Source organism: Bubalus bubalis, chromosome 24 (genome assembly GCF_019923935.1).
Source record: "Bubalus bubalis isolate 160015118507 breed Murrah chromosome 24, NDDB_SH_1, whole genome shotgun sequence".
Taxonomy (NCBI): domain Eukaryota; kingdom Metazoa; phylum Chordata; class Mammalia; order Artiodactyla; family Bovidae; genus Bubalus; species Bubalus bubalis.
In genome coordinates this window covers 39,935,292-39,959,093 of record NC_059180.1, presented here as the reverse complement: position 1 = coordinate 39,959,093, position 23,802 = coordinate 39,935,292, and the positions used below count along the sequence as shown (strand labels likewise).

Genomic DNA, 23,802 nt, shown 5'->3' with positions numbered 1-23,802 from the left:
TAGCTGCAGAAGCTGGATTTATTGGTGGATTCTGATTCAGGGCTGCAGTCAGGTCCCTGCCGCCTTGTGCCCACCACCAACCAGATGGCCTTGGCAGGGTAACCCACAGCTCAGACCTGGAAATTCAGGAATGGTCATTTCTCTTTGGTTGAGGTGCTATTTGTTTAAGAATGAAGGATAACCCCATTCAAAGCCAATGCTGGTAATGCCCAGAAGCCTGTAGTGGCCGCAGACTCTGGTGAGCACCTTGTCACTGTCATCAGGGAAAGCAGTAAAGGTGTTGCCATCTTCCTTCCCAAATGGGAACCACCTCCCTTGGTCCGTGTATATGACCAAGTGGCGGAGGAAATTCTTATAGGAGCCGTAGATTCCTGTAATGTGTTCTTCGGGCAGCAGAATGACTTCCTGAGGTGTCCCACCTGGGGCTCCGTATTTCTCACTCCAGGAGGAGCCAAACCTCACCTGGATACTGGGAGAAAGGGCGAGCTTTGAAGGTCCAGGGTCTGGGTAACCCACAAGTCCCCAATCCTGTAAACACCACCCCCCTATGTCCAGCAAGGACAGCCTATCTCTGCACGTGACTTTGGTGCCTGAGACAGGCTTCCTGGTCTCAACACCTGCTCTGCCACTTTCAGGCTCTGTGATTTAGGGCTTGTTGACCAGCCTCTCCGGGCCTCAGTTTGTTCGTCTGCAAAGTGGGACTGATTTGGGGGAGCAGTCACTGAGATCTTCCATCAGGAGAGCTCCCCAAGGTGCCCAGTCATCAGGATCCTCAGGAGGTACAGCTGGTCTCCTGGCTCAGAGTGGGGAGCTGACCCCGGGCCCAGCATTTGGAGCCCCAGTCACTGCAGTAGACAAGGTGGGGGCCCCAGGAGCAGGTGACCCGTCTTTGTGACCTTCCCCCACCTCAGTGTCCATCCCAGAGTGTCCCCTCCTCACTGGCCCCGCCCACACTCTGGCCCCGCCCACTCTGACCCCGCCCACACTCTGGCCCCCATGGTGCCTGCTGCTCTGGCCCATTCCTTCTCCCCGGGTCCCTGGGGCCCAGAAAATGCAGAGCAAATATCTACCCCAAGCCTGGAGCAAAGCCCCCATTTAACCATTCGGGGAAGACCCTGGGCTTGCTGCCTCTACACTTCTAGTGTTCAATCAGTGGTCCTCCTTCCTTTTCTGTTTGACCCTAACCTGGGCAGAACTTCTGCTTTCCCATAGGCATTCTCAAACTGAAAGACCATTTCTGGTTGAGCTGAGTTGGGGTTGAAAGGAGACAGTGGGGAGAAGCACCCCTCCCTTTCGGTCATCCCAGGAAGCAGAGGCCAGACTTGCAGGAGGAGAGGGGAGGGACAGGGCTGGGGTGCAGGGGAGGAAACAGCAGAGGAAGAGGGACAGACCTCAGCTGACTCAGGAGACATCAGCACCCCAGTGAGGGTGCTGGGAGGAGGGACCAGCCCCCTCCCCAGGTTCCTGAGACTGGGGCAGGAGCTGGGACGCAGTGAGGGGCTCCCGGGCCCTGCTCAACTCACCTCTTGATTAGGCCCTGAGGACCTATGAACACTCGAATCCCGGTGATATCGTTTTGGAAGTCTCTAGAGGTACTGAAATAGGTACCTCCTCCAGGCCCATACTTCTCTATTAGATAAAAGAACCAGGTGGGGAAGAGAAAAAAATAAACACACAGTGACATGTTGGCTGTTTCTGCCCAGAGGAGGACACAGCCCCTCCAGACGAGGGGACAGGCCTGAGAGCAGAGTCCGTCTGTGACAAGGGCTGGCCCAGACCCCAGCCCTGGACAGAGGGAGGGGTGAGGGGGGCCTCCAGGGGGCTGGGGTGGGGGGACCCCCAGCCAGACTTACGCTGTGCCCAGCAGGTGGGGCTCCACAGGAGGGCGAGAGTCAGCCACAGCAGCATGGCTTCTGGCTGGAGATTCAAGGGCTCCTGGGCAGAAGAGGACAGGCCATCCAATCTCAGAGAGGGGCCTCCCCTGACCTCGTGGGCCCAAGCATGGTGGGGGCAGGGCCTTACCTGGCCTGCAGAGTCCTGTCTTTTGGTACCTGGATGTCCGCCACTGGGCCTTTTATACCCTTCTGGGCCATGTGGGCCCCCCTCCAGGAGGAAGGAGCCAAGGGGTCAGCAGGGAGCAGGAAAGAGCTGGTGGGGGGGTCTTCTGGGGGAATCCCCAGAGCCATCCCTTGGGGAGGCTCCCGGATATGCTGTGTTTATTGTTTTGGCCCCGCAGCCTACACAAATTCAAGGAGACAATGACAGGTATTTTACTCTGACCTCTGGGTTTCTCTTCTGGGCCCTTGCACTTGACCTTGACCTTCAGAGGTGGGGGAGGTATCCTAGAGCCCTTCCCAGTTGACCAAACAGGGTCAGCCTCACAGGAGTGCTTCAGGGTAGCTGCCCACAGAGTTTCGTGGGGCCCAGGGCTCCTGCCTCATGTAGAACCCAGTTCAGGGTCCAGAACCCCCATGTGATGACAAGGAGAAAAGTCGCAGATAGTGGCCTGGCATGTGCCAGCCTCACTGGTGAAGAGCTGGCTGCCAGGAACCGGGGACTCCGGCTTTATCGGGATGGTAGTGAGTGGGCCTTGGTGACGGAGTGGAGGCCCTGTCTAGCTGCCACCTCCCTTACTTACATCATGACCCAGGGCCAGGGCTCAGCACACTGTGATCCGCAGGCCAAGTCCCGCCTGCCATCGCTTCTTACACAATCCATGAGCTAAGAATACATTTTACATTTTAAATGATTAGTAAAAATTCAGAAGAATAATGTGAGATTTGAAAAGTTCATGAAATGTCAATGCCATTGTCAATAAACAAGTGTTATCACCCTTTTGGGTTTCCCTACAGGCTCAGTGGTAAAGAACCCGCCTGCAATGCAGAAGATACAGACATGGCTTCGATCCCTGAGTCAAGAAGGTCCGCTGGAGGAGGGTATGGCAACCCACTCCAGAATTCTTGCCTGGAGAATCCCATGGAGAGAGGAGCCTTGTGGGCTACAGTCCACGGGGTCACGAAAAGTCGGACACGACCAGGCAACTCGGCACACATGGAGCAGAGAGCAGCCTTGTCCAGAAGCTGGCCCCTCCTTCTGGGCCTGCACTGGTCCCCCTGGACAGGCTCCTTAGGGCTCAGGCCCCCCTGACTCCTGTGGCAAAGGTGAGGCCCTCACCTGACCTCCAGAGCTCCGCACACACCCCCAGAGGCCTCCAGCCCCATGATGCCTCTGGGGAAGGGCAGCGCCAGCAGGCTGCAGGGGGCAGAGAAGCCCTCCCGGGGCCCCAGATCCTCCTGGGGAGGCGGAGACACAGGAGGCCTAGGACCCCGGCAGGTACAGCTGCTGGAGGAAGGGGCCCAGAGGCGGCACAAAGGGGCTTGTGTTCCTGCCCCAGCCCAGTGCCAGGCACTTCTTCTGCTAATGCTGCCAATTAGGAGGCTTCATTCTCACTGCAGACTGCCAGAGTGTGAGCCCAAAAGCAGGGTTTGTCTGGCCAAGACTCCAGGATGCAGTACCTAGGGTGGGAGTTGGAGGAAGTATTGGCTGCCAGATTGGACAAGGAGGGGATGAGGGCACTTGCCCGAGGGCACATGGGCGGCACATTATCATAGAGGGCAGGTGCATGGTTATAAGGGACACACATGCACACACGTGCTTTCAAAATGCACGTGTGCAACACAGGATGCACCTTCTAACATTTGCCCAGCTATCCCTACACCCAGGAGTTTGCACTTGCCCTGAGCAGCTGTGTGTACCATGCACATCTATGCTGGAAGCCCGGTCCCCAGAGGAGCCCTGCCCCCTCAGTCACCCGGGGCCCAGTGCTGGCTCTGAGCCCACTGGGGAGATTTAACACAGGCCCTTTGTCCCTGGGATCAGAGTTGCGCACAAGGGGGTTTAGGAGCATTGAGACCATAATCCCCTCTGTGGGCGTACCCCGGATCTCAGTCTGCCAGGAGCCCGGAACAACTGGGTCTCCTTCTCCCAGCCGGGGCAGATGCTGGGCCAACTGGCATGTGGGTCGGGGGCAGGTCAGGACTGACATCCCTTGCCTCCCTCCCCACTATGCTCTGCAGCCCTAGGACAGCCGATTGAGGCCTTGGTCCCCAGCACACTCAGAGCTGGTGGGCACCTCCCTGCAGCCCCTCGGCAGGGAGTCCCTGCCTTGCTTGCTTGGAGGCTGGATCCTGCATCCCAGGCTCAGGCTCCCAGGGCAGGGCAGGGGGTGCTCTCTCCCTCAGGTGGCCTCATCTGATGTCCGAGGCCCCGGGAATCAGATGGAAGATCCTGCTGAACAGGGTAGGGGGGGGATCCAGAAGGGAAGGGGCATTCTGTCCCGGTCCCAAGAGAAGTCCAAAGCTGGCCTTTGTGCCTGGTGGGGCTTCCCTGGTGGCTCAGATGGTAAAGAATCTGCCTGCAATGCAGGAGACCCGGGTTCCATCCCTGACTTGGGAAGATCCCTTGGAGAAGGAAATGGTTATCCACTCCAGGATTCTTGCCTGAAGAATCCCATTGACAGAGGAGCCCGGCGGGCTGCAGTCCACGGGGCTGCAGAGTTGGAAACGACTGAGCGACTTTCCCTCGCTTGCCTTTGGGGGGCTGTTGCCACACCAGGTGGCCCCCTCTGAAAGGACAACTTGGCTGTGTATTTCTGAAGCTCTCGATTCTCCGCCTTTGCTCACTCCCTTAAAAATCTCACTGAATGCTCTAAGCAAAACATTTTTCTCCACCTTTCTGCAGAGAAACTCAGTACTTTTAATGGAATGCCAGGTAGCCCGGCCACACGTTTTTGTCTAATCTTATATGTAATTAAAGTCCCATTAGTGCCAAGTGCTGAAAATAAAATGACTTCCACCCAAGGGTCAGGTTGATGGAGGCAAGATCTCCAGGTTCAATTCCCCGAGGCTGGCCTGACGCAAGTGCTTTTCACCTGGTTTATCAGTCAGCCTGGGCTGCTGTAACCAATACCGCAGACTGGGGGCAGGGGGAGGGGCTCAAACAATAGAGGTTTATTCCTCACAGTTCTAGAGGCTGAAGTCCAAGATCAAGGCTCCAACGGACTCGGTTCTTGGTGACGGCTTGCTCTCTGGTCCAACCCACTGCAGGGAGTTAATCAAACAGACTGAGGTTTTCTGAGAGCCTCTCATGAACCCCAGATTCACTGTATCCTGCCTACAAACCCCTAGACCCATATCAATGCAAGCCCATCTGCCTACCTCTTTTTTTAACTTAATTAACTTTTTAAGTTTTGTCTGTTCTAGGTCTTCGTTGTTATGCGTTGGCTTTCTCCAGTTGCGACAAGTGGGGGCTACTCTGTAGTCGCGAGCACCGGCTTCTCGTGGCGGTGGCTTCTCTTGTTGTGGAGCATGGGCTCTAGGCATGCAGGCTTCAGTAGTCGTAGCTCACGGGCTCAGTAGTTGTGACACACAGGCTTAGTTGCTCCCTGGCATGAGGTCTTCCCGGACCAGGCATCGAACCAGTGTCCCCTGTAGTCGAACTGGTGTCTCCTGTAATTCCCATTACAAGGTGGATTCTTAACCACTGGGCCATCAGGGAAGCCCCTGCTTATATCTTTGAGAAGCTTCAGTTCAGTTCAGTTCAGTTCGGTCGCTCAGTCGTGTCTGACTCTTTGCAACCCCATGAACCGCAGCACGCCAGGCCTCCCTGTCCATCACCAACTCCCAGAATCCACCCAAACCCATGTCCATCGAGTTGATGATGCCATCTAACCGTCTCATCCTCTGTCGTCCCCTTCTCCTCCTGCCCTCAATCTTTCCCAGCATCAGGGTCTTTTCAAATGAGTCAGCTCTGTGCATCAGGTGGCCAAAGTATTGGAGTTTCAGCTTCAGCATCAGTCCTTCCAAAGAACACCCAGGGCTGATCTCCTTTAGGATGGACTGGTTGGATCTCCTTGCAGTCCAAGGGACTCTCAAGAGTCTTCTCCAACACCACAGTTCCAAAGCATCAATTCTTCGGCGCTCAGCTTTCTTTATAGTCCAATTCTCACATCCATACATGACCACTGGAAAAACCATAGTCTTGACTAGATGGACCTTTGTTGGCAAAGTAATGTCTCTGCTTTTTAATATGCTGTCTAGGTTGGTCATAACTTTCCTTCCAAGGAGTAAGCGTCTTTTAATTTCATGGCTGCGATCATCATCTGCAGTGATTTTGGAGCCCAGAAAAATAAAGTCAGCCACTTTTTCCACTGTTTCCCCTTCTATTTGCCATGAAGTGATGGGACCAGATGCCATGATCTTAGTTTTCTGAATGTTGAGCTTTAAGCCAACTTTTTCACTCTCCTCTTTCACTTTCATCAGGAGGCTCTTTAGTTCTTCTTCACTTTCTGCCATAAGGGTGGTGTCATCTGCATATCTGAGGTTATTGATATTTCTCCCGGCAATCTTGATTCCAGCTTATGCTTCTTCCAGCCCAGCATTTCTCATGATGTACTCTGCATAGAAGTTAAATAAGCAGGGTGACAATATACAGCCTTGACGTACTCCTTTTCCTATTTGGAACCAGTCTGTTGTTCCATGTCCAGTTCTAACTATTGCTTCCTGACCTGCATACAGGTTTCTCAAGAGGCAGGTCAGATGGTCTGGTATTTCCATCTCTTTCAGCATTTTCCACAGTTTATTGTGATCCACACAGTCAAAGGCTTTGGCATAGTCAATAAAGCAGAAATAGATGTTTTTCTGGAACTCTCTTAGAATTGCTGGGGTCCAGCATTCTTAGAGAATTACTCTGTTTGTACATATCGTGTTGTTTTCTAGAGTTTGGAAGTGTCTAAGAGAAGCAGGTGTCCATGCTGCCCCACCTGCTTATCTTTCCTTCCATCTTTCTGTCCTTGAACTTGTCTTTCCAAACAGATTTCTGGAACAATGTTCAAACAAAACTAGGGTTACTTCCAGACGATGGAATTTAGGGCATTTTTCTATCTCTCTTCTGTTTTTTTTCGTACCACTTCCATTTTTAAAATAGGATTGTACTAATTTTAGAAAGTAAAAATGATTGTTCTTTTTTAAATGGGATACATTTTTAACCTATAAGTTCTCAAAAGATATGAAATTGGAGGTTCCCAGGGTCAGGAACAATATGGGGAGTGGGTTGTCTTACTTACCTGGGGGAGTGTACTGAGGACCTTCTCATGACTTAAAAACCTTACAAACATGAAGCCCATTTGGCTAAAACATTGCGCCCACGGAAAAGGTATCCTAAGAAATGATGAGAGGGACTTCCCTGGTGGTCCAATGGCTAAGACTCCATGCTCCCAACGCAGGAGACCCGGGTTCAATCCCTGGTCGGGTAACTAGATCCCACCTGCCACGAATAAATGATCCTGCATGTCGTCACTAAGACCAGTGCAGCCAAATAAATAAATGAATAGGAGTGATTGGGAAGATGTGCCAAATTTATCCTGAAGATATCATTTTAAATGACAGCAACTTTTCAACTATCCAACACTAGGAGACTGATTACAAGTTTGGTTCTGGTGATTTTTTTTTTAAGTTTCTTCTTTGAGCTCCTTTGATTGACTTTTATTTTCTAACAAGAAGGCATTATTTTGATAATCATCATAAAGCTACTTTTACTTTGCTAAGAAGTCTGGTTCTGCAGAGCGATTTTCCCCATTATCTGAACATTTGCCCAAGGTGGGGGCGTGATGAGCAGCCCCAGATAGGACACGTGCCAATTCTTCAAGCTTCCCACTTTAAAAGGAAAAACAAGCCTCTTTATTAGTCAGATGACCTGGTGGCTCTGCCATCGGATTCTGTAGGGGAGAGCTCTCCTGGAGGTGGACAGCAAGGGAGACCCTCGTGAAGAGGGACTCGACGCAGGGAACCTGAGCAGCTGGTGAATGACAAAGAGCGTGAGGGCGATGGGAAGGCGGGGCCCAGGGCTGTCACAACGTAGACACGAGTGCAGGGAAATGAGCGTTGTTTCAGGCACCTCAATTTGCTGTGTTTTCATCTACCAGCTGTATTTAGCAAAAGGAGAAAATGTCAATGTTGAGCCATTTCCTCACTTCTAGACAAACACCGGGCCGGCTTGAGCAGCCTGATCTCAGCTCACTACCGCCCCCTCGTGTCAGATGGGGTACCTGGGAGGGACAGGTGCGGAAAGGAAAGGAAATTGTACTGGAGAAAAATCCACCTGAGAAGGGGGAGGCTGTCGGCTTGGGTGGGTCCTACGAGAGAGAGAGAGAGAGAGAGAGAGAGAGACTCCAAGGGAACTGCGAAGATTCAGCCTGGCCCTAGAGACGGTGGAACAGCATCCACACATCCCTTAAGAAATCCCTCACAAGTGACAGTTCTATGGTCAAGAAGTTTGGGAAACACAACCCACTATATTTTCTCTTTCAGATTCCTGATGCATTTTAGCAAGTAAAAGTCATTGAAAAGTTCTGCAACAAAAAAATTTTTTTATTATTGCAACTTTTATTCTGAAAAACTAATTTTTTCTTTCTATTTTTTAATTTATTTTTTATTGAAGGATAATTGCTTTACAGAATTTTGTTGTTTTCTGTCAAACCTCAATATGAATCAGCCATAGGTATATCCCCTCCCTTCTGAACCTCCCTTCCATCTCCCGCCCCATCCCCCCACTCTAGGTTGATACAGAGCCCCTGTTTGAGTTTCCTGAGCCATGCAGCAAATTCCCATTGGCTGTCTATTTTACATACAGTAATGTAAATTTCCATGTTACTCACAACATACATCTCACCCTCTCCTCCCCTCTCCCCATGTCCATTAGTCTATTCTCCATGTATGTTTCTCCACTGCTGGCCTGTAAATAAATTCTTCAGCACCATTTTTCTAGATTCTGTATATATGCATTAGAATACGATATTTATCTTTTTCTTTCTGAGTCACTTCACTCTGTATAATAGGTTCTAGGTCAACAAAAAAATTTTTTTAAAGATTTCACTTTCCCCAGAGTCTGTGATCATAGGCTCCTTTTACAAATGAAGTCTATTCACAGCCTTGGGAAATAACATTCCATGGAATACATGTTGGGAACCACTGCTAAAATAGAGGCATGGCTGAGGAGGGCTGGGCTGTTCCAGAATCGATCTAGAGAAAGAGAAGTAAGGTGGTCATTCTGGTGCTCACACTGGGGCCTCGGGAGCTGGGCGTTCTCTTCCTTTCAAAATTCTGCTGGCTGGGTCACAGGGTGGCGATGCAGATGTTGGTGATGGTGGTAGTCGGGGTGACGGTGGTGATGAGAGCCCAGGCACAGTGCTTATTCTGGGTTTGTTGTCCAGCCAATCATTTGTATCTGACTCTTTTGAGACCCCATGGACTGTAGCCTGTAAGGCTCCTCTGTTCATGGGATTTCCCAGGCAAGAATACTGGAGTGAGTTGTCATTTCCTCCTCCAAGAGATCTTCCCAACCCAAGGATCGAACCAGCATCTCCTGCATTGCAGGCGAATTCTTTACCACTGAGCCACCAGGGAAACTTGCTTCTTCTATACCGGATATTGTTCTAAGCCGTTTATAAATTAACTCATTTTATTCTAACCATCTGGAGGAAAGGTACAAATTTTTAGATATAAAAAATGAAGCTGAACTCATTCATAGCTGGTGGGAACATACTATTGGTACATCCAGTTTAGAAGACAGTTGGGTGTGTCTCCCAGGCCGCTGTACAGTTTGTGACATGTTCAAATCAAAATAACACCTTCGGGGCCACCCACAGGGCCTCCCGATGACCTGAGGGGGCTATTTCTTCAGATAAGAGGCCTCTTGAGAGGCCACCGGTCTCAGGTGAAACTCTCAGAGGTCGATACTGAGGCGGGTGAGGATGGCGTGGTGGCTGGCTGCAGCCTGCTTCTCCTTCTGAAGGAAGGGCACCGTCACCCAGCCCAGGGGACCCCACCTGAAGCTGGGCTGGGGGCTGGGGGCTGGGCGCTGGGCACCACCTCTGGCTCTGCCCCCAGCACCTCTCAGGGTTGACGTGGGAACTTCCTCTCATGGCTGGGAGGGGGTGCTGCCCGCGAACTGCAGAACAGCCTGGGCGGGCCAGAGCCCGGCGGGCACCGTGTGTGGGAGACCTCCTCTCCCAGGACTGGGGTGTGAGGCCCTCAGAGGCCATCCTGAAAAATGAGGGGAGATGTGAATATTTCTTGGGTTTGTTCACTTATTTGTTGATTAGATGCCCCTCCCTCCCAGCCATGAGAAGGTCTGTCTGGGTCACTTGTGGGTCACCAGCTCTGAAAGCAGAGCTCACATACCCACACCCACGCCCTCCCCTTTCCCAGGTCCCCTCACCACATGTGGCTGCAGGGCAGGCCTGCACATCTTCCTGGTATCGGTTCAGAAGCTCCTGGGCTCCAACCCTGCTGGCTCTACAGACTCCTGGCCAGGCCAGGCCCAGGTCCCCGTATGGGTCCCTGGAAGGGATCGGTGAGGGACACAGTGTCTTGAAGGCCAGGCCTGGGAAAACAGGGCTGGTGACATATCTGGGCCCTACTGCCCACCTCCCAGGACTTTCCTCCTCCGTCCTGCCCTCTCCACCATCAGGGGACTAAATCTGGCCCCAGAGGGAGCTCCCTGGTCTTGTCTTCCCAGGACAACACTGGGTCTGACATAAGCCTCGCCAGCCAAATCTATGGTTCTTCCAGTAGTCATGTATGGATGTGAGAGCTGAACCATAAAGAAGGCTGAGCGCCGAAGAATTGATGCTTTCAAATTGTGGTGCTGGAGAAGACTCTTGAGAGTCCTTTAATAAATGATCTTTCTGATCGAACTAACCTTGAAAGGGTTTTGTTGTTTGCAACCAAAACCTGCATAGCACAGATGAGTGGACGATGATTTAGGAGTTAAAGAGTGGTCTTGGAGTGGACGGGATGCAAGTGTCTGTGAGGGTGTCCAGGAAGCCACCCGGGGCCACCGAAAGCGCAGCAAGGTGTCAACTTGAACATATACACTTTTATTAGCAAAGGGGACAGAAGGGGACTGGGCCTGACTCAGCAGATGGCCCCAACTCTCGGGGGCCACTGGCTGGGCTCAGGCCAGCTGTAGGAATGGGAGAGCCCAGAGCAGAGGAAGGAGCAGCAGCAGCAGGCAGGGGTCCAGCCTGCAAGTGTTGTTTTGGGCCAGAACCTCTCGGATCCACTTGTAGTGCACACTGATATTGGTGTAGACACCCGGCCGGTTGGGCCTACCGCAGCCCACTCCCCAGCTCACGACTCCAACTTGATACCACAGCCCTTTCTTTTCACAGACCAAGGGCCCACCTGAGTCACCCTGGGGACCAGCATGGGTGAGTCCAGCCTGGGGCGGCGCAGGAGGGGTGAGCAGAGAGGCCGGGAGAGCAGGAGGGGCTGTGGCCAGGCAGACAGGGTGCAAATCCCACCCCTCCCCTCCACCAAAGTGAGCAAGCCTCAGTTTCTGCATCTGCAAAGTGGAACAGTCGTCCCTCCCCCCGCCCCCCAGGGTGGACACGAGGCCCGAATGGAGGGCAGGGTCGCAGGGTGCTTTCTGGCCAGGGCGGGGAGGCGGGCGGCTGGGGTGATGCGCGAGCTGGGGACAGGAGGGATACTCACAAAGCAGGAATCCTTGCCGCCTTGAGGGTCGCCAGCGCAAATCATGTCTCCCCAGATGTCAATGCGGAAATCGGGCATTGAGAACAGGTGATTACACATAGTGGTGTTTATGATCCCGACCTGCACTTCCTGGAGGGTGTAGGGAGATGGCAGACCTGCCAGGGAGTTGAGGGAACAGAGAAAGATGGCGTCCTGAGCCTCTCCTCTGCCATCAGAATGGCACAGGCTACAAAGGCATGCGGCGGGGGGACCCTGGGGCACCCACAGTACCTGGGACATTGCCCTTGACTCCTCTGCTCTAACCCAGCACCCAGCACGTGGTGGGTGATGAACACACCACGGAAGGGCCTAGAGGAGGGACAGGCTGTTACAGCTTCCCTTACTGCAGCCTGCAGACAATAGGCCCTGCTCCAGCCCCCAGGGAGAGACCTTAGCCCTCCGGGGTGGGGCTGGTGCAACTGGGATGGTTTAGGATCTGCACAGTCCAGCGTCCAGTGCCTGCGGGAGTGGTGCAGCCTGGCGTGCTCTCTCTCCCCCTGCAACAAGCCTGCCCAGCCCGAGCCCAGAGCTCTACCAGGTGCTCCTGCAGCATCCCTGGGATGCAGTGTAATCAGCCTTGGTCTTGGGTAAGGAAAGATTTGGGAGGAAGGTCACCCTCCCTCAACCCTGGCAAAGCACCAGGAGCCGCCAGAGCCTAACATGAACCCATGCATGCTAAGTTATTTTAATCGTGTCCAACTCTTTGCAACCCCATGGACCATGACCCACCAGGCTCCTCTGTCCATGGGATTCTCTAGGCAAGAATAGTGGATTGGGTTGCCATGCCCTCCTCCAGGGGGTCTTCCCGACCCAGGGATCGAACCCGGGTCTCTTATGTCTCCTGCACGGGTCAGCGGATCCTTTACCACTAGCACCCCCTGGGAAGCCCTGATATGAAGCCAGGCCTGTCCAAAGTCTAGAACTGAATCACCTCCTTGTCCTGCAGAGGATGACCCCATTAACACTGAAAGCTGTTGAGGCAATCGTTTCTTGACTTCCAGGCGCTCTGCTAAGCCCTCATGTAGGAATGCTTTTAAGCCTCAGAACTACCCTCTCTGGTGGGAACTATTATTACCCCCATTTTACAGATGAGGAAGGTGAGGCAGAGTGAGAAGAAGTGCTTTGCCCAAGGTTTCCCCACTAGTACAGAGTACATCAGCTCTGGGGGTGGGGTCAAGAAGTCACCTTCTACCTGTTGGAGTGAGGGTTCAGCTGGCGCTGGATGTGATCGCCTGTCAGCTGGGGGAGGGGCAGGAGTGAGGGTTCAGCTGGCGCTGGATGTGATCGCCTGTCAGCTGGGGGAGGGGCAGTGTCAGCCTGGCTGGGCCCCTCAGCTCATGGCCATCCAGCCCTTTGGGCCCAAGAAGTCTACACTGGGGCACTTTCTCCAGCCCCCTGGGGTGCAAGGAAAGGACAGGGCAGGTCTCCAGTCGACTCCCCTCTCCTCACTGGCAATGCCAGGTGTGTGGCTGGCTACTCTCTCTGGGCCAAGGAGCCCTGGCTTCTCCATGGATCCCTAGGGCCTGGGAAACTCTCCATGCCTCTCCAGGTTTCCTCATCTGTAAAGCAGGCATAAAGATGCTCCCAGCTCTTTGGCAGGTAGACTTCAGAAGGAAGAGAGTCCTTGGAGCCCTGGTACACACAGTGCACCAGGGGAGCTTGGTCTATCACAGCTGCTGTGGTTGAGGGCAAGGCAGGGCCGCGCTAGGCCCGGGGGCAGCGTGACCGGGGTCTAATTCGTGAGCCCCTCTGGGGGACCTGGGCCCAGCAGATTCAAGGGACTCGTGGTAAGAGAGAAATGGGTGGCAGCTAATGGCAACCCACTCCAGGGCTCTTGCCTGGAGAATCCCATGGACGGAGGAGTCTGGTGGGCTACAGTCCATGGGGTCACAAAGAGTCGGACGCAACTGAGCGATTTCACTTTCACATTTCACTAATGCCAGTGCATGGAGCCCCGCAGAGATTGAGTGGGAGCAGGGCTGGAGCAAGGCTCAAAGTTTCAAGGAGAGAGAATGAATGAGCTGGCACTCCAGGATGGGAGGGCTCCCCACTCCCACTGCCCCTGTCGGTGCAGAAGGGGTGGGGGAGCTGGAGTGGGAGGCTGGATGGAGGGGGTTGGGGGGAGCACCCTGCTGGGGTAGAAAGAAGGGTTTCCTGAAACACACACACCCACTTCCCCCACAGCACCCAACAGACACCCAGCAGGCTGAGGGTGCTAGCCTGGGCCTTCCTCTCTGGTTTCTGGCTCACAATCTCCGAAAGATAAGGGGAGCTTAGGGTACAGAAAGCCCTGCTCTACGGGCGAGGGGCAAAGGTGGAGAGCCAGCGTCCGGAGAACACTGAGCAGGCTGCCAGCATGAGGCTGGCGCAGCTAGAACCAGCAGGCGAAGACACTGCCACCCTCGCCTGGCCCATAACTGTCCCCAGACTCACTCAGCTCTTCTTCAATGTCTCCCCAGCCGGTCACCCAGCAGTCACTCCTGTTCTCAAACTCGGAGATGGAGGCCATGACACAGATGGGCTGGATGTACTTAGTATAGGTGACTGAGGAGGACAGCTTCAACAGGGCGATGTCATACACCGGAGCGCCCAGATAGTAGGGGCTCAGGAAAATCTGGTCCACATTGTAACGGTTGTAGTAGGCTTGCAAGTTCCAAATGGATGGTGCGGCAGACAGCTCTCCAAACTGGACTGACCAGTGAAAGGGATTTCGGTTGCTATCAAGAGAGGAGAGAACCCTCAGGGGTCTTCAGAGGGAGGGTGGGCCATCCCAACACGCCTGGGCTGCTCCCTGAGACCGCAGGGCCACGGCCCGGCTCATCCCGGACACAGGTCCTCCTTCCACAAAGGGGCCAGGGTAGAAACGGGGAGAGCCCCGAGCCCCAACCAAAGTCCCACACCTGGGGACCTGGGGCAGGAGGGTGCCTCCCCTGCCAGCTCACCTGGCCAGTCACTCAACCCCGTCGCCTCCAGGGCCCTCCTCTTAAGGGGACCAGCAGGTTCACGGGGGTCACACAGGCTGGGCTCCACACAGCTTCGGGGACCACTGACCCCACCAGCTGGGCTCGTGTCCAGCACTTACCTCAGCTCATCCCTCCCCCGGGGGCACACCTCCGCTGGGAGGTGGGGTGAGGAAGGTGGAGGCTGGAGGTGCCATGTGGGGACAAACGCAGCAAGAAAGAGAACAAGACACACAAATGTTCCGGAAAAAACCGCATAGGGTTTCCTCCGGGAGCGCCCTGGGGGCCTCGCGCCGGTGTGGAACGGGCTGCAGCCCAGCCTGGGGCTCAGGAGCACTCGAGGGCCGCGGCCACGTGGCACATGGGCGCACGTTCTGGCACAGACCAGGACGCGGGGTCAGCGGGCCCCCTGCCCCCAGACTCACTTTTCAAAGCAGTGCGCGGCCGAGAGCGCCCAGCGGCGGTTGAGCAGGCTCGCTCCGCAGAAGTGGTAGCCCCACAGACGCAGGCTGCCCTGCCACGGCCAGTGTCCGATCTCTGCATCCTTTCCACCCACTATGCGTGTCGGGATGACCCGTTGGCCACAAGGCCCTGGGATGGACACACAGACACCAGGCTGAGCTGCGGGAGGCAGGCTCATCCTGCCCACCCTCACCCACTGGGAAGGGAAGGGGCTCCCGGGGAACCGCGCGTCCTGGGAGGGGAACCGCGCGTCCTGGGGTCGTGCCACCCAGGAAGCGTCGAACGCTGGGGACCTGCCCCACGTGGCCCGCGGGCGCCCGCCCCCGGCCCCCCGGGGCCCATCAGTTACATGCGAGCATCGACGAGTTCTGAAAACCTGGAGCGAGGAGAGGGAAAGCTGAGGCGCCCTTCGCGCTCGGGCCCACGAGCCCTCCGCGGGGACGCGCCTCCCGCACGCCTTACCTGGAAGCAGCAGGTCCTTGTCCCGAAGGGCTGCGGGCAGGAGACGAGGTGAGCTCCTCACTGCCTCCTCGCGCCCCAGCCGCCCCCTTCACCCCGGTTCGCGCCCGCAGCCCTCGCCGCCCGAGCTCACCCTGCTCGGCGATTTCGATCCGCACCAGCAGCTGCGCCAGCAGCAGCGCCGCCCTCTGCGGGCGCATGGCCTCGCCCCCGGCCGCCCCGCGCCCTCTCCGCTCCCGCCAGCTCCAGGGCCCCGCTGAGCGCCCCCTGGGGGAGAGGGAGCCGCGGGAACCCTGGGTGCCCCAGCCGGGCCGACGACCTCGCTGGTCCAAGGTTTGTTTGGGTACCTGGGACGTCACAGTGCCCAGCTTTGAGCTTGTTACTGGGACTGGTCCCCAACGACGTACCTTGCTATGGCCCGGGAACCGGTGTGAGCAGCCAACCCCTCTCTCGTCCGTCACGCTGGGGCCTGGCCGCCCCCTGCTGCCCTCTGTACTAGCCGCTCCTTCCTCTAGAAAGGACCAAGGACCTGGCCCACCGTCAGGACTCTCATGAAAGCACAGTCCCAAGTCCTCACTGAGTGCTGATTAGGGCCGCGCACTGTATTATCTGCTGTTAAAAGTGATGACCTTCACAGGACCCACAGAATAAACTGGCCTGATTTGACCATCTAGGGGACTCTTTACCTCCCTGTCTGCCTGTTGCCGGGCAAGGAGCCTCATCTCTCTACAGAGCCTACAGGTTGCTTCCCCTCCTTGTGGACACTGTCGCGGGCCCCAAAGTCACTTTGTGGGTACAAAGTCAAAGTCAATAATTTTTTAGGAGGATTCACAGAACTCAGAAAAGCTGTTCCTCTCCTGATTGTGGTACCTTACAGTGAATGGATACAGATAACATCAGCACATGCCAAAGGTGCAGAGGAGAGTCTGGGAGAGACCGGGTGCAGGCTTCCAGCTGTCCTCTTCCAGAGGACAGAGGTTGGGTGGGCACTGGTTAATCTTCCCACTCATGAAGTGCTGTCAACCAGGGGCACTCACCTAAGCTTTGGTGTCTTGGAGTTTCTATTGGGATTTCATTGCAAAGGTATGGAGTGCCCACGTGGCTGACCTTAGTTCTGACTGCAGCCCCTCCAGAGGTCCAGCTGATCCAGTCTGACCCAAGGCCCCACCATAAATTACATCATTAGGAACCATCTGGAGAGGCCCGAGGACCCAGATCTACAGACAGTCTTTTCAGGCAGGACTCTCCAAGGGGTGGATGTTATTTCCTAAGAGCTGTTAAAAGGCCAGTCCTTTCTTTGGACTATGCAGGATTTAACCATCCTAGACCTGTTCAGTTAACCTTTTACTGCACAGCAACCAAGAATGAAGAAATGTTCACAGAAAATTTGTACATGCAGTGGAACGATCTAGTCAAATAAACTGAACTGACTCCAGAGGAAACTGAGATATTACATGGAACAGCAGAGAGCTTGAAAAATTCTAACTGGTTTCCTCAGAAAGCCTGAAGAAGTGTTTATCAGCATTAAATAAGAATTATACTACAGAGGACCAAGCAATCAGAGAACAAGAAAGAGTATCTGGAAATTTAAAATATTTCTGAAGTCAAGCAGTTTAGCCAAACACCTGAATAACAAAATGGACATAGCTAAAAAATGAATTGGCAAACTTGAAGACAGAGTAGTGAAACATGGAGAACTTAGAGCCAAAGTAGTAAAACATAAGAACTTAGAGCCAAAGTTTAAAGGGGGCAAATTACATGAGAGAGAAATGTAGAGATGTGGAATGACAGTCAAGACTGGTTCTTGTTGGGACTTCCCAGTCGTTAAGAATCTGCACTGCAGTGCAGGGGACGAGGGTTTGATCCCTGGTTGGAGAACTAAGATCCCACAGGTCACCACAACCAGTGAAGTGTGAGAGCTCTGAAGCTCGCTCTGGAGTCTGAGAGACACAACTAGAGTCCGTGCACAGCAAAGGAAGATACCCCGCATGACACTAACACCCGCCACACCCAAATAATAATAAAGAAAGAGTGGTTCTTGTCTATCCATTTCTCCACAATAAAAAGCACTTAAAGTGAAATAAAATAGGGGGTTGAGAAAAGGTGAAGATCAGGCCTGCCTCTAGAATCCCCATTAGCAAACCATTAGAAAAGCAGGTCAGGGGCTTCACTGGTGGTCCAGTGAGTAAAAATCCTCCTGCCAACGCAAGTGACATGAGTTCAATCTGGGAAGGTCCCATGTGCTGCAGGGCAACTAAGACCATGTACCTCAACTACTGAGGGCTGTGCTCCTGGAGCCCATGCTCTGCAACAAGACGAGTCACTGCAAGAAGCCCGTGCAACTCAACAAAGAGTAGCCTCCACTGGCTGCAGCTAGAGAAAGCCCACCAGTAGCAACGAGGAGTACCGCAGCCAAAGGGAGAAAACAAGCACGTCTGTACATGGTATTGGTTCCATATCTATTTTTACCTTCCCAGTATCATTCTGAATGGGTGACCAGACACTCATGAACACAAAAAGAGTAATTGAGAGCTTCCCTGGTGGCTCAGGGGTGAGGAATCCGCATGCCAGTGCAGGAGACATAGGTTCAATCCTTGATCTGGGAGGATGCCACATGCTGCAGAGCAACTAAGCCTGTGCACCACAACCGCGGAGCCTGTGCTTCAGAACCCGGGAGCCACAGCTACTGAAGTCCGAGTTCCCCAGAGCCCCTGTTCCACAACAAGAGAAGCCACTGCAAAGAGAAGCCCAAGCACCTCAACTGGAGAGTAGACCCTGCCCGGCGCAACTAGAGAAAAGCCCGTATAGCCAGGAAGACCCAGCACAACCAAAAATAAAGACATAAAAATAACAACAACAACAAAATAAAAGAGTTGTTGAACGGCTGTGAATTTTAAGGGACATTTGATGATCAGGAGTGCCAGGATGTCTTTATTTTTTTTTTTATTAAAATTTTTTCAGTTGGGGAGGGAGGTGGGAGGGCGGTTCAGGATTGGGAACACGTGTACACCCGTGGCGGATTCAAGTTGATGTATGGCAAAACCAATACAATATTGTAAAGTAATTAGCCTCTAATTAAAATAAATTTAAATTAAAAAAAATTTTTTTCAATTGAAATATAATTGATTTACAATGTTGTGTTAGTTTCAGGTGTGCAGCAAAGTGACTCAGTTTTTTGTTTGCTTTTTCAGCCGTGCCATGTGGCATGTGGGATCTTAGTTCCCTGACCAGAGATCAAACCTGTACCTCCTGGCAGTGGAAGCTCAGAGTCTTAATTACTGGACCACCAGGAAAGTCCCAGTTTTACACACGTACACACACACAAACACATTCTTTTTCAGATTTGCTTCCATTATAGGCTGTTACAAGATATTAAGTATAGTTCCCCGTGCTATACAATATGTCTTTGTTGGTTTTCTATTTTATATATAGCAGTATGTATATTTTAATCCCAAACTCCGAACTTATCCCTCCCCCCTTTCGTAACCATAAGTTTATTTTCTATGTCTGTGAGCCTATTTCTGTTTCATAAATGAGTTCATTTGTATCCTTCTCTTTTTAGATTCCACATATAAGTAATATCATGTGATGTTTGTCTTTCTTTGACTTACTTCACTTAGTATGATAATGTCTGGGTCCATCCATGTTGCTACAAATGGTATTATCTCATTCTTTTTTTCTTTTCTTTCACAAAACTTTTTATTTTGTATTGGGATATAGCTGATTACAAGGATGTCTTTACATCAGATTTACTGTTAAATGCACTGGCTCTTACATAATTCTGATAATCTGCTACTGCTACTAAGTCACTTCAGTCGTGTCCGACTCTGTGTGACCCCATAGACGGCAGCCCACCAGGCTCCCCCATCCCTGGGATTCTCCAGGCAAAAACACTGGAGTGGGTTGCCATTTCCTTCTCCAATGCGTGAAAGTGAAAAGTGAAGTCGCTCAGTCATGTCCGACCCTCAGCGACTCATGGACTGCAGCCTACCAGGCTCCTCCGTCCATGGGATTTTCCAGGCAAGAGTACTGGAGTGGGGTGCCATTGCCTTCTCCATCTGATGATCTAGACATTCTCAAAATAATTTCTGGGACCAAAGAAACAAAAAATCACAAACAGGCAGGATGTGTCTTTCTTTATCCCCATAAGGTGTCAGTAAATCATGAAACTTCTGTTTGTTTGTTTTTTCCAATAACAAAAATCTGTAATACTTTTAGTGGAGGTACTTTACTATTTTACAAGGATTCCAGCAAGTTTATTCCAATAAGGGCCAAGCATAAGTAGGCTGGGCTTTCCAGGTGGCACTAGTGGTTAAGAACCTGCCTGCCAATGCAGGAGACATAGGAGACTTGGGAAGATTCCCTGGAGAAGGGCATGGCAGTCCACAGCAGTATTTGGCTGGCAAACCCCATGGACAGAGGAGCCTGGGGGGCTACACTCCAAAGGGTCAAAAAGAGTCAGACATGACTTAGCATGCACAGATAAGTAGGTTAAGAAATTTAACTTCTTGTAATTTCTTTCTAGGACTTCCCTGGTGGTTCAGATGGTAAAGCGTCTGCTTACAATGCAGGAGACCCGGGTTTGATCCCTGGGTTGGGAAGATCCCCTGGAGAAAGAAATGGCAACCCACTCCAGTATTCTTGCCTAGAAAATCCCATGGACAGAGGAACCTGGTAGGCTACAGTCCATGGGGTCGCAAAGAGTTGGACATGACTGAACGACTTCACTTCCACTTTCTTTCTTTCAATTTCTTTCTAAACATCTTTTTATTTTGTTTTGACTAAGGATATATATTGGTGGGAAAGTTGCAAGCAAGATAAAAGTGACTGTGGACTATCACGTACCAGATACTTGCAGATAAAATAGAACCCAAGGCTCAAAGTCTCGAGAATGAGCTATGAGCCACAGGGGTATTTTACACTGGTAAGAGTTATAAGGCCCTGAAAGGATATAAGAGGCATGAGCCTTTATACACCAATAACAGAGCATTTTATACCCCAATAATTTTTATTTTGAAATACTCAAAATAAAACAAAAGATGTTATACATAAAAATAAGACAAAAATGTTCTAAATACTCAAGAAACTAATATATCCACATTTTTTTTTCTCTCAGAAATCAAGAGATCAGGTAAATGAAAAAGCAATAATGCAGTGCTGAGCATGATTTTGACCTAAATCAAGCATTTGGGTGGAGAAGGCAATGGTAACCCACTCTAGTGTTCTTGCCTGGAGAATCCCACAGACTGAGGGGCTTGGTGGGGTACAGTCCACAGGGTCGCAGAGTCAGACATGACTGAGACTGAGCACACACGTGAGCATCTGGGGCTTCCCAGAGACCCAGGGAGCCCCTTGGAGGGGGAGCTGCCTGCAGGCTAAGCTGGTGTGAGGGGCAATCCAAGATAGGTACTTTTTTGTTGTTTGTTTTTAATCTTTTGGCTGCACTGCACAGTATGTGGAATCTTAGTTCCCTGATCAGGGAATCAGGGTTCCTGCATTGGAAGGTGGATTCTTAACCACTGGACCAGCAGGGAAGCCCCTGGGCTTGCTCCGTATCTCTTTTCCTCTTTCTCCAACCCCTGTCTTTCCAGGGAAGCTGGAGAAATGTAAGCCAGCCACTGGCATAGGGAGCACAGGGCAGGACCTCAGGCAGGGGCAGGGGTGCTGGCCACTGTGCAGGGAGAGGAGGCAGGAGTGGGGGTCCTTTGGGACCTCCATCAGTCTTTCAATTTCTTGAACGTTCACCAGCTGTGTCACACACAGTCCCTGGAGGCAGTGGACAGCCACACATGCAAATGACGGAACAAGATCATTTTGGATATTGCTAAGTTCTAGGAAGGAAATGGACTTCCCTGATGGCTCAGATGGTAAAGCCTCTGGCTACAATGCAGGAGACCCGGGTTTGATCCCTGGGTCGGGAAGATCCCCTGGAGAAGGAAATGGCAACCCACTCCAGTACTCTTGCCTGAATAATCCCATGGATAGAGGAGCCTGGTAGGCTATAGTCCATGGGGTCGCAAAGAGTCGGACACGACTGAGTGACTTCACTTTTGCCGGAGTCCAGCTCCAGCAGCCAGGGAATCAACCTGAAGGGATGGGCGGTATAGGCGAGTAATGATGCAGCCTCTCAGTTTTCTTGGACTGCATATTTATTTCAAACTTAAGATTCTCTTTTCCAGGTTTGATGCAGGATACAGGATGCTTGGGGCTGGTGCACTGGGATGACCCAGAGGGATGGTAGGGGGAGGGAGGTGGGAGGGGGGGTTCAGGACTGGGGACATGTGTACACCCGTGGCAGATTCATGTTGATGTATGGCAAAACCAATACAATATTGTAAAGTAATTAGCCTCCAATTAAAATAAATAAATTTAAATTTAAAAAAATGGAATGCCCACCAAGAACAGAAGAGAAAGGTGTTTTAAAGTCCCATATGACCTTACCCGTTAGAGGTCCCTGGGGCTGACTGATTAATTACACTAAGAGAGAGATTGCTTCTTTCTCTTCACCTAACCCCACATTCTTCAACTAGGTGAAGAGAGGCACAAACATGTACAAGCCAAAGAAACATTTGGAAATGAGTTGCAAGTTGATAGATAAAAAAAGAATAATTACTTGCATTGAGAATATTTGCCTTTCTGGCATATTAAACACCCATTAGTGCAACTCAGAGAATGGAAACCTCTCTAGAAAGGCTTTCTGATATTAGAGGGCAAAGGGGAGCTTGCTGTGTAATGCATTTTAATTTCAAAGAAAATTTCCATCAACAACCTGAATATCTAAAAGGAATTTGGGGTCATGCATTTGGGGAACAAGATTATTAATACAAATCTTGTTGTGTTAGCACTGACGGAACACAGACCCAGGGCTTTGTAAATCTAGCAGGAAAGGAGTCCATTCTGGGGCCTCTGTTGGGTGGTAGAGAAAGGGGCACAACTGGCTTTGAGAAAGACAGAAAAGGTCCACTGTTCCCTAATCCTCTTCCACTTCCTTCAGATGGTTTCAATTTGCAAAGTGGCCCTCAGACTCTTGTGATTTTGCATCAGAGTTTAAGGAGCAAGTTCTCCTTCCTCTACCCTCATCCCCTCTTCTGATTCCAACATAACACACAAAACCTGCATTTTGACAACTCCTCATTTAATATATTAAAAAACTTGTTTTACTCCTGGTTCTATCATTATGAATTGCATCCTTGTAGTCATGGACAAAAGCACCCTTCTTAGCCTCAAGTATCTTGTAATTAAAATAAAATTTCCCATGGGGGAAAAAAAAATTCTCTTTTATACTTTTACAAAAGCATTAGGTCAGAGGTTTGACATTTTCAGTTCCCCCTGACCCAGATTTGTTGTCTCCATAAATCATTGTTGCCCCTCAAAAGGAGTTCCTGCCTCAGCGATTCTCTTCTCTACTCTTTCTCATGTGTCCTTGTCAATACATAGTAACTCATGCTAATGTCTAGGCTGCATACCACATTCCTCAGTTTATTTCTTATCTTTGTAAATCCTGTTTGCCCCTAGTATCCTGAGCTCACTTTCTCTAAAAAGGCTTCTAACCACTAATATCTCCAAAATTCCTAATCTCTATAAGCTATAGTAAAATATGCTAACATTACAACATTCCTTAAATCTATAGCTTCTAACTATTTTAATTATTCCTAAGCCCTAAATTCAGCAAACTCCTTTGCCATAAACATTTCCCTCACAAATAGGTTTCAGATAGCAGTCCCTCCCATGGCCTCAAGCTGCGGCCTACGTGCTCATCCTGGAACACTCTTCTGTAAAGGTCCTTGAACGAATGTCAATGATTAACTTTATGAATTATTCTCTGAGCACAGCTGCAGAAGGCTTTGTGCCTTCTCATGCTCCTCTCAAGAACAATAAGCACCTCAATATTCTTTTCAGTCAACTCAGCCGAGGAGAAGAAAAAAAGTCAGAATCACAAGGCCTAACTCCTTCATCCTGGGTCCGTGCCTGCGGGACAAGGAGAGGGAGTTGGGGCCGTGCCTCCATTTTGTCAGTAATCCTAATGCAGCTCCCAATACACTTTCACTTTCAGGAAGGAAATACAACAGGTCAATGAGAAGGACAGTCATTGGGGGCATATGAGCTTGACTTGAGGGCTCAGAAGAAGCTTGCCCTGTGACCATCTGGGAGAGAAGTCCACAGGGAGAGGCCGGCCTGAGGCTGGAGCAAGCTTGGTGTTCACCAGGAAAGGACACTTGGGGCAGGGGGCAGGCAGGTAGGTGGTCAGAAGGAGGAGAGTGCTCTGGGACCATTGTCAAGGACCAGGGCAGGACCTGTGTAAACGGTCCCTTGGGTGTGGGGGGGGGGGC

At 51.6% G+C, this 23,802-nt stretch overlaps 2 protein-coding genes across 3 annotated transcripts; both read right to left on the bottom strand.

The window, feature by feature from the left end:
* Positions 1-7,183, bottom strand: LOC102395200 (zymogen granule protein 16 homolog B). The gene is made up of 6 exons (XM_044935845.1): positions 7,124-7,183; positions 3,180-3,293; positions 2,023-2,103; positions 1,854-1,935; positions 1,524-1,629; positions 1-469 (listed from the first exon to the last, which is right to left on the bottom strand). Exons 1-6 carry the CDS (start codon positions 7,181-7,183, stop codon positions 157-159), a joined length of 756 nt encoding a protein of 251 aa, XP_044791780.1. The 3' UTR covers positions 1-156.
* A 1,474-nt stretch (positions 7,184-8,657) lies between these two features.
* Positions 8,658-15,888, bottom strand: LOC102395529 (serine protease 21). 2 transcript variants are annotated; one of them, XM_025274763.2, is made up of 8 exons: positions 15,606-15,888; positions 15,476-15,505; positions 15,363-15,389; positions 14,977-15,142; positions 14,025-14,308; positions 11,553-11,707; positions 10,276-10,440; positions 8,658-10,100 (listed from the first exon to the last, which is right to left on the bottom strand). In XM_025274763.2, the coding sequence occupies exons 1-7, from the start codon at positions 15,670-15,672 to the stop codon at positions 10,321-10,323; spliced, it is 849 nt and encodes a 282-aa protein (XP_025130548.2). In that variant the 5' UTR covers positions 15,673-15,888; the 3' UTR covers positions 8,658-10,100; positions 10,276-10,320. The 2 variants fall into 2 exon arrangements, with proteins under 2 accessions (XP_025130548.2, XP_025130545.2); XM_025274760.2 differs by lacking the exons at positions 8,658-10,100; positions 10,276-10,440 and adding an exon at positions 10,916-11,253.
* Between the last annotated feature and the right edge of the window lie 7,914 nt (positions 15,889-23,802).